Source organism: Pantherophis guttatus, chromosome 2 (assembly GCF_059756535.1).
Source record: "Pantherophis guttatus breed Tessera chromosome 2, ASM5975653v1, whole genome shotgun sequence".
In the NCBI taxonomy this organism is placed as follows: domain Eukaryota; kingdom Metazoa; phylum Chordata; class Lepidosauria; order Squamata; family Colubridae; genus Pantherophis; species Pantherophis guttatus.
In genome coordinates, this window is record NC_142064.1 from 241,249,544 (window position 1) to 241,262,261 (window position 12,718).

Below are 12,718 nucleotides of genomic sequence, written 5' to 3' on the forward strand. Positions count from 1 at the left end.
CAGTTACTGGTTTCAATCAGTTTGACAAAAAGATGACTATTCTTTCATCTCTCAGAGCTCTATTGTGCAGTTCTCTTGTGAGTAGCAACTGTCTAGAGCACGTGTGGCCAATATCCAGAGAGGAATTACAAAAAGCCAGTATCCTTGAGTCTTCATTCTGCGGTGTTGTTTGCTCTGCTTTTTGTGGAGCAATCTTCAGTCTTCCATTTCTTGTAAGTTAGTAAGTAAGTAACTTAGAGGATAACAAAGCTAAAACCAGATGTTACAATGTGCCATATCAAGACTTTTAGTCACCTTGGCTACTAGAAGGAAACTGCCATATTTTTTTGCTAAGAAAAAAATATCATCTTTAAAAAACACCCTAATTTCCCATCTTGGCTTGCTTATAGGTTCTGTTGGTAAGCAACTTCATAGGCATTCACTGGAAAAAAGTATCTTTCAGTGTACTTTGAGTTCATGATCAGATCAATGCTATTTTTCTATAATTAGAAGAGAATATCTAAATTCTATATGAAATGTTTGGAATAAAAAGACCTTGAAATACTTTTATTACGGTTTGTCACAGCAAGTCAGAAGAGAATCTATGAGGTAAGGTAGCACTAGAAAATAAAATGTTGATACTTTTTGTATAAAAAGGGGGCACCTACTATCTGGAACGAGCTCCCCCCAGAGATACGGAGGATCCTGGATCTGCGCACCTTCCGCCGCGCTTTAAAGACCTTATTATTTCATCAGGCGGGCCTGGCCTAATTTTCTCCCTCTTTTATAAAAGATTTTTAATTTTTAAATATTTTTTAGTATTTTATACATTCAATTTTAAAATTGGTTTTAAATAGTTTGGGGTTTTAATTTGTCCGGGCCAAAATTATTTAATTTGATTTTAATTCTGTTTTTAAATTTTGTATGTATGTGTTTTATTGTTTGACTGTGCACCGCCCTGAGTCCTTCAGGAGTAGGGCAGTATAGAAATCAAATCAAATCAAATAAATAAATAAATAACAAATTTCCAAGGGAGAAAGAGAGTTCTACCCAAGTTATCTTGTCCCTGAACTTTGAAAAACATTGACTAAACTTTCTATGGTGGGGGTAACATATTCTTCAAAAAATTCTCTGTCCTCTCCTCAAACATAGCATGAAAACCCCCAAATCAAATGTCTGTATTACAGCCTTTGATCAGCCTTTTCAACAAAAGAGTATAGTAAAAAGGGAAGTGATTTAACATGGCAATTTATTATTGGAAAAAAATAATAGGGCAATAAAACAACATATGTAATTAAAAATTTTGCACAGTTGAATAATTTGATGAAGGTCTTCTGATATGTGAGTGTGAGATTATTAGCATCCCTTAAAAATAATAAACATAATATTTATCTGTATGGCCCTCGTATTTGGAAATGATTGGGCCATTAGAGCATATCTTGGGGCATCATAGAAAGGCTAAGAGTTTCTACCGCCCTGGATCCATGCCGTCAAAGTCTCTGTAAATGAGGAATCCTATTTTATTTTTATTTTATTTTATTTTTCAATTTATATACTGCCCTTCTCCCTGAGGACTCAGGGCGGTGCACAGCCAGAATTAAAAACATGAAATACAAATATTAAAAACAATTAAAATCTATATAAATTTGGCCCAAAATTTAAAAAACCACAAACCAATTAAACATTTAAAAATTTTAAAAAAATTTCTTCCTAAGCCAGCCCGGCTTGCTGGAAAAAGTGGGTTTTAAGGGCACGGCGGAAGGCACTGAGGTCTTGGATTCTCCTTATCTCTGGGGGCAGCTGATTCCAGAGGGTAGGTGCCCCCACAGAGAAGGCCCTCCCCCTGGGGGTCACCAGCCTACATTGTTTGGCTGATGGCACCCTGAGGAGGCCCTCTCTGTGGGAGCGCACGGGTCGCTGGGAGGTCGTCGGTAGCAGCAGGCGGTAGCTCGAAGATAGCTAGGCCCTATGCCATGGAGCGCTTTAAAGGTGATAACCAACACCTTGAAGCGCACCCGGAAGACCACCGGGAGCCAGTGCAGCTCGCGCAGGAGCGGGCAGTAGAGCTGATAGGAGGACATCAAAGTGGGATCTGGAGAAGGTCCATCTATAGTTTGAAACGTTGTGGTCTGTTTCGAAAGCTGCTTATTACCAACTGTGAAAAGAGCAAGGGTGAACTGCCCAGTGGTGAATCCAATGTCTTGTTTAAATGGTGTATGGGTTGATAAGCCAAGGTCAGCTCACATCCTGACTAGCCTTCCCCCTTTCCAGAGCCAAGCTGCACTTCTTAACCCAACACAGAATGTCCTGAATAAAGCTATCATCACTATTAAGCTCTAATAAAGATAAAGGTATTTAATTTCAGGGAAAGGGAGAGAGTATGCTTCCTTAATCTTGACAGATTGTATTTCCAGCGCCTTACATGGAGATGGTTCATCAGATAGATGATGCTGGCTAATTGGGGTCTTTTCTTTCCCTCTTGTCTCTCTTTCTCTCCCCCACCCTCCTCCCCCTCCTCCTCCTCTGGCTGCTGCTTATCTGGCTTGCTGGGTGTTTGGCAACTGCAGGACTCTGTTTGGAAACAAGATCAAGTCTGTGGCCAAGGAGGCGTTCTCCGGCTTGGAGGCCCTGGAACACCTGTGAGTAACCCACAAGGCTTTGCAGGTTGGGAGAGGAGGGGCTGGGTGGGAAAGGGGAGGCTTGCCAGGAATGGCTGCTGCAACGGCCTGCAAGCAATTTAATAGCATCTTTGTAAGCTGAGAAGCTCCCTTCCTGAGAGCCAGCTGCTTCCTTCTCATTATAAGTCAGCTCCAACTTTGGCTCTGCTTTTTTTAAAAAATCCCTCTTAGGAAGAAAGTTTGTAGAGCACATGACCAGTTACATGGTGTTTTTTTTTTAAAAAAAACCCTATATTGGAATGGCTCTTTTTTATTCACAAAAATCTAAACCTTCCTGAGAAATTTTCCTCCTTTCCCAAAAGTTTGAAGTTGCATCTTTTGATTTATTTTTTTTTGCTCTGTTCTTCCTTGGCATTGAGCATATCTACACAAAAGTTGGGGTCAAAATATCTCACCATTATCTTTGCTAGTAGGGTAGGGGTGGGGGGGGGAAACAACCCTTGCAATTTTAATTACTCTTCTATACCATTGCCTGAATATATTTACAATAAATTAGGCTGGAGTGGCAGGAAAGCTCTGAATATCAGAGGGTTCACATCTCTTGTCTTCTTGAATATTGTCACTCGTGTAGATGGCAACTTTGATCAAGATCGGCTCTATCGCCATTGTCCTCGCTTTGACTCCCTCTGCTGGCATTTGGTAGAAAATAAGTCTATAATATAGGGACGCAGTGGCTCAGTGGCTAAGACGCTGAGCTTGTCGATCGAAAGGTCGGCAGTTCAGTGGTTTGAATCCCTAGTGCCGCTTAATGGGGTGAGCTCCCGTTACTTGTCCCAGCTTCTGCCAACCTAGCCGTTTAAAAAGCACATAAAAAATGCAAGTAGAAAAATAGGGACCACCTTTGGTGGGAAGGTAACAGCGTTCCGTGCACCTTTGGTGTTTAGTCCTGCTGGCCACATGACCACGGAGATGTCTTCGGACAGCGCTGGCTCTTCGGCTTTAAAACGGAGATGAGCACCGTCCCCTAGAGTCGGGAACAACTAGCACATATGTGCAAAGAGAACCTTTACCTTTACCTTTTAAGTCTATAATATTAAGAGTCCTAAAGACCCCTGGGGTTATTCTGCTTGAGGGTTGTTTGTTTTGCTTTGTTTTTTGTACTTGCTAATTTTTTTAAACACATACTTGCAAAATCCAAAGAGAGACAACACCATTTTAGAAGAGGCATTTCTACTACCTACTTTTTTACATAACTTGTTTTGAACAGAGAATGAATTGGAGAGTTGGCATTGAAGGCCCCTCCCCCCCCCCATCCTGCCACTCTCTTACTTTGTGCAAAAAATCTCCCCAGAACATGGATAATTCTTCTGCAGGGATTGGATCCTGTTTTAAAATGTCTGCTCATTTTCCACATCCTTGCTGTTTTTACTCATGTGCAAATGACTACAAATTACAACGAAGACATCTTTACTTGGGGACCAGCCAATTAAAGACATTTTAATTGTAACGTGTTTCTATGAAGTAGATTTTGGAGTTGGTTCTTTGCTGTTTTTCCCCCGGCATAGTTGGCTGGAGTTCTGAAATTCTCTTCTCTCTGTTCTTTCTATCTCGCCCAAATCTTATTGCAAAGGAGGAGTGGGGTTCCTTTGGAAAGGGGTTGGGTGGGTGGAGGGGTTAAAGTTTAAAATACTACATGTTCTTTGCTTCAAGTACAGTTTTTCAGCAATTGGCCAGATGAAAGGCTAAAAACATTTGTATTTAAAATGCTGGCAGATTTACTAAGCAATTGGAACGGAGTTATATGTGCAGATGTACTATTTTTAAAAAATCCCCCGTAAGCTACTAAAATAATAATAACGGGTTGAGAATAGTACTACTTATGGGCCAGTTCATATGTAACATTAAAACACAAGAATAAGCTGCAGCAAATTCTATTTCAGATTTGTGCTGAAAAACTTATCTCTAAGGCATTATATGCAGTTAACCTGTATCTTCAAGGTTGACTCAGCCTTCCATCCTTCCAAGATTGGTAAAATGAGGAGCCAGATTGTTGGGGGCGATATGTTGACTCTGTAAACCGCTTAGAGAGTGCTGTAAAGCACTATGAAGCGGCATATAAGACTAAGTGCTATTGCTATCTTATAAGAACCGTGATGGCGCAGTGGTTAGAATGAAGTACTGCAGGCTACTTCTGCTGAGTGCCGGCTGCCACCAGTTCAGCAGTTCGAGTCTCACCGGCTCAAGGTTGACTCAGCCTTCCATCCTTCCGAGGTCAGTGAAATGAGATTGTTGGAGGCAATCTGCTGACTGTAAACCACTTAGAGAGGGCTGTAAAGCACTGTGAAGCATTATATATACGTCTATGTGCTATTGCTGTTGGTATCTTAACTGGCTAGCAAAAAAATATACAGGTAGTCCATGCTTAACAATCACAATTGGGACTATAATATGGTTGTTAGCAAGATACTATATGACCTCAATAGAGTTATAACATCACTCCCACCACTTCTAAGCCAGGGGTGTCAAACTTGCGGCATCACGTTGTCGTCACATGATGTATCGCAACTTTTTTCCCCTTCGCTAAAATGAGGGGGGCACATGGCCAGCGCGTGACATAACTGCCCCGCGGGCTGCAAGTTTGACACCCCTGCCCTAAGCAATCTCCTGTAGTTATTAAGCAAGACATAATGTGGTTGTGACTTGCGATTTACTGCCAGCTTCTCTATTGACACTGCTATTCATAAACTGGCTGTGAAGTGCATAAAGGTGATCATGTGACCACAGGATACTGGAAAGTTATATAAAGACTGTAAAACCCCCAAATCTCTATCATCTGACCATGGGATGCTGCAGTGATTGTAAATGCAAGAACCAGTGTTTACTTTACTTTTTCAGCGCCATTGTAATTTTGAATGGTTGCTCAACAGGACAATCTTTAAGCGAGGACTGCCTGTATAAAATAAATAAAATCGGCTTTTTTTCATTAATCACCATTGGGATTCAGTAAAAAAGAAAAAAGAAAGAAATCGGATGGGAAGGGAAAGTGGACAGGTGAGAGATTCACTATCCTGATAAAGTTAGTATGATACGTAAATGCATTCAGGCCCTAATTCTGCACATCCTCTATTTAACGAGGATCAGAGATATTATGAATAAGTGGGAAATCACAAAGTGCTGTATTAAAAGAAACTACGCCAGCAGAGTTACTCTTGTGACACCATGGTGCATCTATGTATGTCTGTAAATTAAAATAAATGCTTTACTTTCTATAGGAACCTTGGAAATAACGCCATACGGTCTATTCAAGAGGATGCCTTTACAAAGCTGAAAAACCTGAAAGAACTGTAAGGAATGAATCCTAATAAGTGTTTGCTGTATATTTTGGTCCATTTTTGTGGCATTTCCTCCGGCGACTCCTCCCTCCAATAGCTCTTTTCCATATTATCAATAATTCCATTGTTCCCTGCACTCTTCTTCTTACAAGCTATTTTTGCGAGAGAGCAGATGTCAGATAGTAAAATTCCATAACTAGTGAAATTAGATCTTCCTTGTGGTTGATTTCATTGGGCTGCAGCTCTGCCTTTTTCCATTGTGCTCAGGAAGTCCAAACTCCCATCCTCTCGTCATATAGATCATATAGTAAAATACTTGCCCTTCTCATTCCCCCACCCCATTTTATATCCGTATGATGAAATTTCAGTCTTTGAATTTGATCCTTGAACCCATTTAGAAGGGGAGAATCACAAATGGTATCAGCAGAAGAGAATATTTGTAACTCGGCAATGAACTTGGGTTCTTGGTGCTCTCTGAAATTGGTTGTCTTCTTACAGACGTTTCATTATTCAACTGCTAGCACTGATGATGTTACCTAGTTGGATAATAAAATGTCTGCAAGAAAGCAGTGAAGCTCAGAATTACAAATGGATTAGCAGGTTTGTCACTTCAACTATGTCAGCAGAACCTTGTTTCTCACATTCTCTTCTGCGATATACTGTATATTCTGTGCTTTAAAATAGTGTGTGGCCTCTACAGATGTCCAGAAGCTAAATTTACAAATTCATTGTTGAAGGAGGGTGGGGAACTCATGTATGGCTCTGTCCAAAATCAACCACAAATCACTGAAACTTTTATTTTATTTAAACATAGAGTGGAGTGGTTTATTTATGTGGTAAACCCATGTTACCAACTGATATTTGTAGATTTAAAGGGTGTATTCCTTTCCACTTCAGGTATTGGCACAACTATTTAGAAATATGTAAAGTAATTTGGAAGATCTACCTCAAAAGAAATGGATGACCACTAAACTAGGTTTTAAGTATAAATCAAAAGCTTAATGAAGAATGGGTTTACGAATGGCTGTGAATTAAAGAATTTTTCAAAAGCTGATTGTCATGTTAATACATATCAGCTGTTACGCAGCAAAAGTCAAAATTAATTGTCACAATACACAATACCTTATGCTGTGCTTGAAAGCTTCCCAAAGAATTCTAATAGCTGTTGCGGAAAGGAAAATGCTGGATTAAATATATACAGTATGCTAAACGAGTTTTCTTATATTCTGAATTTCAAACATGTTTTTGGTAATCTTTCCATCTTTAAATTTTGAACTTTTCCCTTTTAGAAGTGTTATTACTTGCCTATTAGATTGGGGTTATCCAGATGTTATCTACTGCAGAATATACATTTAAACACTGTATTAAAGAATGAAATTAGCACCCGCAGGATGTGACCATGGTCTGCTTAAATTGGGGGCTATATCTTTAAATGACACTTTTCCAAGTAAAATTAAAATTCCTCCACCCACCCCCACCCCCACCCCCACCTCCCACACACATCATTTACAGACAATAGCCTTGTATGAATCTGTTTGGATTCAGATGGTTAAATGAATCAGTTTGGAAAGCCAACTGAGTTTGAAGCAAAGCCTTTTCTATACAGGTACAAAATGATGTGTTGGACTGGCATGGAGGCAGACTATTGAATAATTTGGTTCAAGGATGATATTCATATAACAACTAATACAGGTCATCTTCACACACTTGCCGTATGAACATTTTTAACACTTCCGTTGCAAGTTTTTTGAAAACATTTTATTCTTTTCCTTTGTTTTTCTTTGCTTTCTCCCAGCCGCATCAACAGCGAGAGCTTCCTCTGTGATTGTCAGCTCAAGTGGTTGCCACTTTGGTTAACCAAGAGAAAACAACAGCTGCTTGTGGAAGCCACCTGTGCCCACCCGGAATCATTAAAGGGCAAAAATATTCTTGAAGTGGTCCCAGAAAGTTTTGTATGTGGTGAGTCTTCGCTGCCGCATGGTAATTTTGAGGTTGCTTTGGAGGGTAGCCCTGACGCAGGAATGACTATGTGTTTTGTGGTCAGCTTATTATTTCATATGCAGTGGAGTGTAGCATCTCCTTTCGTGGTCTGCCTTCACCATTGGGAAGAACTGTAAATCACATTCACAACATCTATCGGGAGCAGTGATCGCAAATGAGCTTGGGGACTCATTTGGTGGTCATGGAAATTTGATGATAGAAGGGGTTAGAGCTTGGATGAGAAAGCAGTAACAGCCTTTCTGAGTAGCATATCCTGCTTTGATTCATTTTAATTTGGGCTCCAGCTTGGTTGAGGCTGCCTTGACTGCTCCATCCACTGATTTTTCTTGATTGATTTGTTTTCTTCCAGCACAAAACAAAAACGATACTATTTGCTCTTATTAAAGGAAGGCTCTTCCCAGTTTTTTTGTTGTCCTTATATTCGTTATTTGTGTATTCCTTTCATTTTTTTTTTAATGCTACTTTGAAGACTCAAAACATGACTAACTCATCTCAATGGATAAGTAGAAATTATCGGATCAGTACAGGAAATCTAAAAAGGAAGCTGACTTCATAAAATGTGCTTTGGTACCAGTGCTTGAGAGCCAATACCAGAGAAAATAAAATCCTTACAAGCATAGGTGAATAATTTGCATCTTATTTTGTGGGCAGCTCAGAGCTAGTCGTGAGACAGACTCACCTGATACCCATTTCAGTAGCCTACTTTGGATTTTGAGGGTAAAGTTTCTTGCATCGGCTCCAAATTAGACACCACAATTAATGCAGGTGCGCTTGGGGTGATGGGGTTTCAACTTGTCAGAGTGTATGGGACTGGTTTCAATTAGTGTGAGTGGGGAAGTGAGCAAAATCTGAAAAGTTTGGATTGTTAACAATTTTAAAGAACCAGCAGTGAAGGTCTTAAGGGGGTGGATCTAGGAATCTCCTGGGACAAAAGTAAAATTTTAAACACTTCAGTTTTGCATGGAGAATAACAGCATCCGAGAACTCTTTTTTTGGGGAGGGGTGTATAGACTTTTAGCCTTCCCAAAGCACATACATAAGGTAAAACCTAGACAAGAAATTAGATAGAATATTAAAGCTCTAGACACAATTAATCATCCTAATTAAAGTATCCCAACTGAATCAAAAATCATTTTCCTCGTTTTGCAAGAATGCAATGTTGTTCTGTCACCTATGTTTTTTTTTTATAGGAGGGATACATTTTATTTTTTTTATAAAAAAAACCAAACCATTTATAAGAATGAATAAATCAATCCTATTTGACAGTGGTTGTAGGCACCCCTTGTGTACTGCATGAGGTTAGAGCAGTATTTCTCAGCCTCAGCAAAATGGACTTCGTAGACTTAAACTCCCAGAATTCCCTAGGCAGCATGCTGAAATAACTGCATTTATTTAACACGTGTCACCTTCCTTAATCTTATTAAAAATGGCAATTTGGTAACCGCAGATAGACAAGGCCGTGGAAAATCTCTTGGTCTAGCAACAACTGCCAGTTGTGGAATTGTCACTTCCCCCAACCATGCACTGACTCTCTTGGAGGGGCCGGAGGAGGGGGCAGGGACACACTGCTGTTCCTGTCATTCAAAGCAGAGAGCTACTGGTTGTGGCAGAGCAGCTGAGTCATGCGGGTTTTTTTTTTCTCTCATGCCTGGAATGTGCTAGAAGATAGTATAGTATTGCTTGTCTGTCTGCCTGTCCTCTTCAGAGTCACAGATGTTTTGGCTTTGGGATACTATAAATTTCCCACCCCTCCTCTGGCTATGCCCAACATATCCACCATATCCATCTGATACCAACCCTTCCCCCCCCCCCCAATTTTATAGCCTGATGCAGTCTCTTCTCTCAGACGTTAGAGCAGGGATGGGCAACTTTGGCCCCTTTTATCACCCATGGACTTCAACTCCCAGAATTCCTGAGCCAGCCATGCTAGATAGAACTGGAAGCCAGAATGTCTAAATGCACCAGGAGTGATTGTTGTCGCCTCTTGGGCCAATGTAAAGGCACAAATTTAAACATGAATGCCTGTCTTCTGTGGATGGTCGTTCAAGGCTGCCCATGGCAGGTGCTATGTTTGAGAAACTCCTGCTTTGTAGATACTAAAGCCTTCATTTTGACATGTGGACTTCCCAAGTGAAGGATCCCTTCCCCTATACAGAGCCTCTTGCAGTCTGGAAGCCTGTAATCAAAGAAGGGAAATGCTGTACTTTTTCGTTCGGCTACTTACTGAATTGACGTTCTGTGTGGCTTTATATAAGAGATGCATGTATCTGTTATATATATATACCAAACACACACACCATTTTTTTCCTGCATGCCTTGGAATTAGTGAATTAGTGGTAAGTCATGGAAAAGTAGTTTTGCCGCCCTTAGATCTTAAAAAGGATTTTAACTTTGTAATTTTTGTAATATGTTTTTCGTTAGGATAGGCTCTCTTATTTTAAGTTATCCCACAGTTGTTTCTTAGGAGCTGTTTCAACTTCCTTCTGGTGTTTTTCATAAGGTCTATTACCGTTCAACTTAATTTCATGCAAAGGGAAACAGGCAGTAGTAGTCACATAAATGCAAATATTGTAAATGCACGTAATCCTCACTTAACAACTGCAATTGTGTCTGGAATTTTACTCCTAAGTCATTGCGGTTATTAAACATGTCACCCTGTGACCCGATTTGATTTTATGACCATTTTTACTACGGTCGTAAAGCAAGTAATTAAGTTAAGCATCTGGTTGTTAACCACGTGGTCATTTAGTGAACTACATGATTGTTAAGCAAACCCATTCTCCCAAATGGGCGGTTTTTGGCAAAAAAAAAAATGGCAAGAAACACTGGAAACTGGCAAAAGAGCTGAGGTGGCGCAGTGGTTAGGGTGCAGTACTGCAGCTACTTCAGTTGACTGCTAGTTCAGCAGATCAGCGGATCAAATCTCACCGGCTCAAGGTTGACTCAGCCTTCCATCCTTCCGAGGTGGGTAAAATGAGGACCCAGATTGTTGGGGGCAATATTCTATTTAGTATACTGTCTTTGGTGTAAGCCGCCCAGAGTCCTTGGAGAGTGGGCGGCATAGAAATATGAATAATAAAATAAATAATAATAATATAAAATAAAAAAGTTACGTGACATAAATGTGAGCTGGTGGTTAAGTGCTTAAAGCACGGTCATATGACTGCAGATCACATGTGTGCGGAAGTTGTAACTTCAAGGATGAGTCATAAGTAATTTAGCAGAATAACAGAATAAGAGAGTTGGAAGGGACCTTGGAGGTCTACTAGTCCAATCCCCTGCTCCAGCAGGAAACCCTCTACCATTTCCAACAAATGGTTGTCCAATCTTTTTATTTTTGTAACTTTGAGCAGTCGTTAAGCATAGGTGTGAGGGTCAGGACTGGTTAGTACTTGGATGGGGGCCAATGAGGAATGTTTCAAAACTGAACGGATAGACAGAGAAGCAAGCAAACAGACAAACAACATCCTGGAGGAAGTTAGTGACAATTTGCTGTGCTACTCTTTCCCCAAAACACTGGGTGTGTCAGTGGCATCTTGCCTTTTCAGGGACGTGAAATTCTATTAAAAAAATACAAGGGAGATGGAGAAACGGGGATTAAGATAAAGTGTGCAGTTGTACTATATTTGAATTTCATTGTCGGAGATTAGCTGAAGCGGAATGCTTTTCTTAATGACGGTCAACTGAAGCTTGCTGGCATGTTTTGTTTTGGGGTTTTTTTGAAAAATTTTATTTTTTATTTTTAAACAAACATACATAAAAACATAAAACCATCTTCAATTACACAGAGTGTGTCGGTTGGTTACAAGTCTTTTGTGCGTCTTCACCATATTCACAGCTTACAGTTTACTTAAATTCTTATATTATCAATCTAGTATATATCTATGTATTATTATCCTCATTAATCATTTATTTGACTATCGCTATTCTTCCCTCCTTTTGTACAAAATATTCTAAGATTTGAGTTAATTTATATTATAACATTCATTTCATCATCCTAAATCGATCCAATAATAATACATCTTTATGTTATATTTTATATAGTTCTACAATTCTTATATTATAAAAATCTCTATCCTATTTCATTTCCATGTTTTTTTTTATCTAACCACTGATAAAATAAATCCCATATTTTATAATATTGTTTATCTTCTTGTTCTCTAATTTCAAATGTCAGTTTACTCATTTCAGCACATTCCATTATTTTCTTAATAACTTCATCTGGCGTTGGTATTTTCTCATTTTTCCAATTTTTTTAGCAAACACAATTCTAAAGCTTGCTGGCATGTTTTGAGTACCCTTGCGTCCTTTTAAAAGAGGGGATGGTTTATTTCTTTTCCAGACGATTTTCCCAAACCCAAAATTATTGTTGAACCAGAAACTACCATCGCTGTCCTTGGCAAAGACATTCGCCTCACGTGCTCCGCAGCCAGTAGCAGCAGCTCTCCCATGACGTTTGCCTGGAAGAAGGACAGTGAGATTCTGCACCATGCTGAGATGGAGAATTTCGCCCACGTCCGTGCCAGGGATGGGGTGGTGATAGAGTACACTACCATTCTGCACCTGCGCCACGTCACTTTTTCTCACGAGGGACGCTACCAGTGCATCATTACCAATCATTTTGGCTCTACCTATTCTCAGAAAGCTCAGCTTACTGTAAATGGTGAGTGAGGAAAAATGTGGCTTGAGCATTGTCTGCATTATAGAAATTAGCTTTCCCCCCTATTTTTATTATAATGCTGTGAAGCAGCTTCCTTTATCTTGAAAAAGTTCCAGGTATGTGAACTT

At 39.8% G+C, this 12,718-nt stretch overlaps 1 protein-coding gene across 2 annotated transcripts in view; it reads left to right on the forward strand.

Moving 5' to 3' along the window:
- Positions 1-12,718, forward strand: part of LRIG1 (leucine rich repeats and immunoglobulin like domains 1) — a 149,861-nt gene that overhangs the window by 124,059 nt on the left and 13,084 nt on the right. For both annotated transcript variants that reach the window (XM_060684228.2, XM_060684229.2), the window contains exons 10-13: positions 2,547-2,618; positions 5,870-5,941; positions 7,725-7,888; positions 12,273-12,593. In XM_060684228.2, the coding sequence (XP_060540211.2) occupies positions 2,547-2,618; positions 5,870-5,941; positions 7,725-7,888; positions 12,273-12,593 (629 nt within the window). The remainder of the gene's footprint in view (positions 1-2,546; positions 2,619-5,869; positions 5,942-7,724; positions 7,889-12,272; positions 12,594-12,718) is intronic.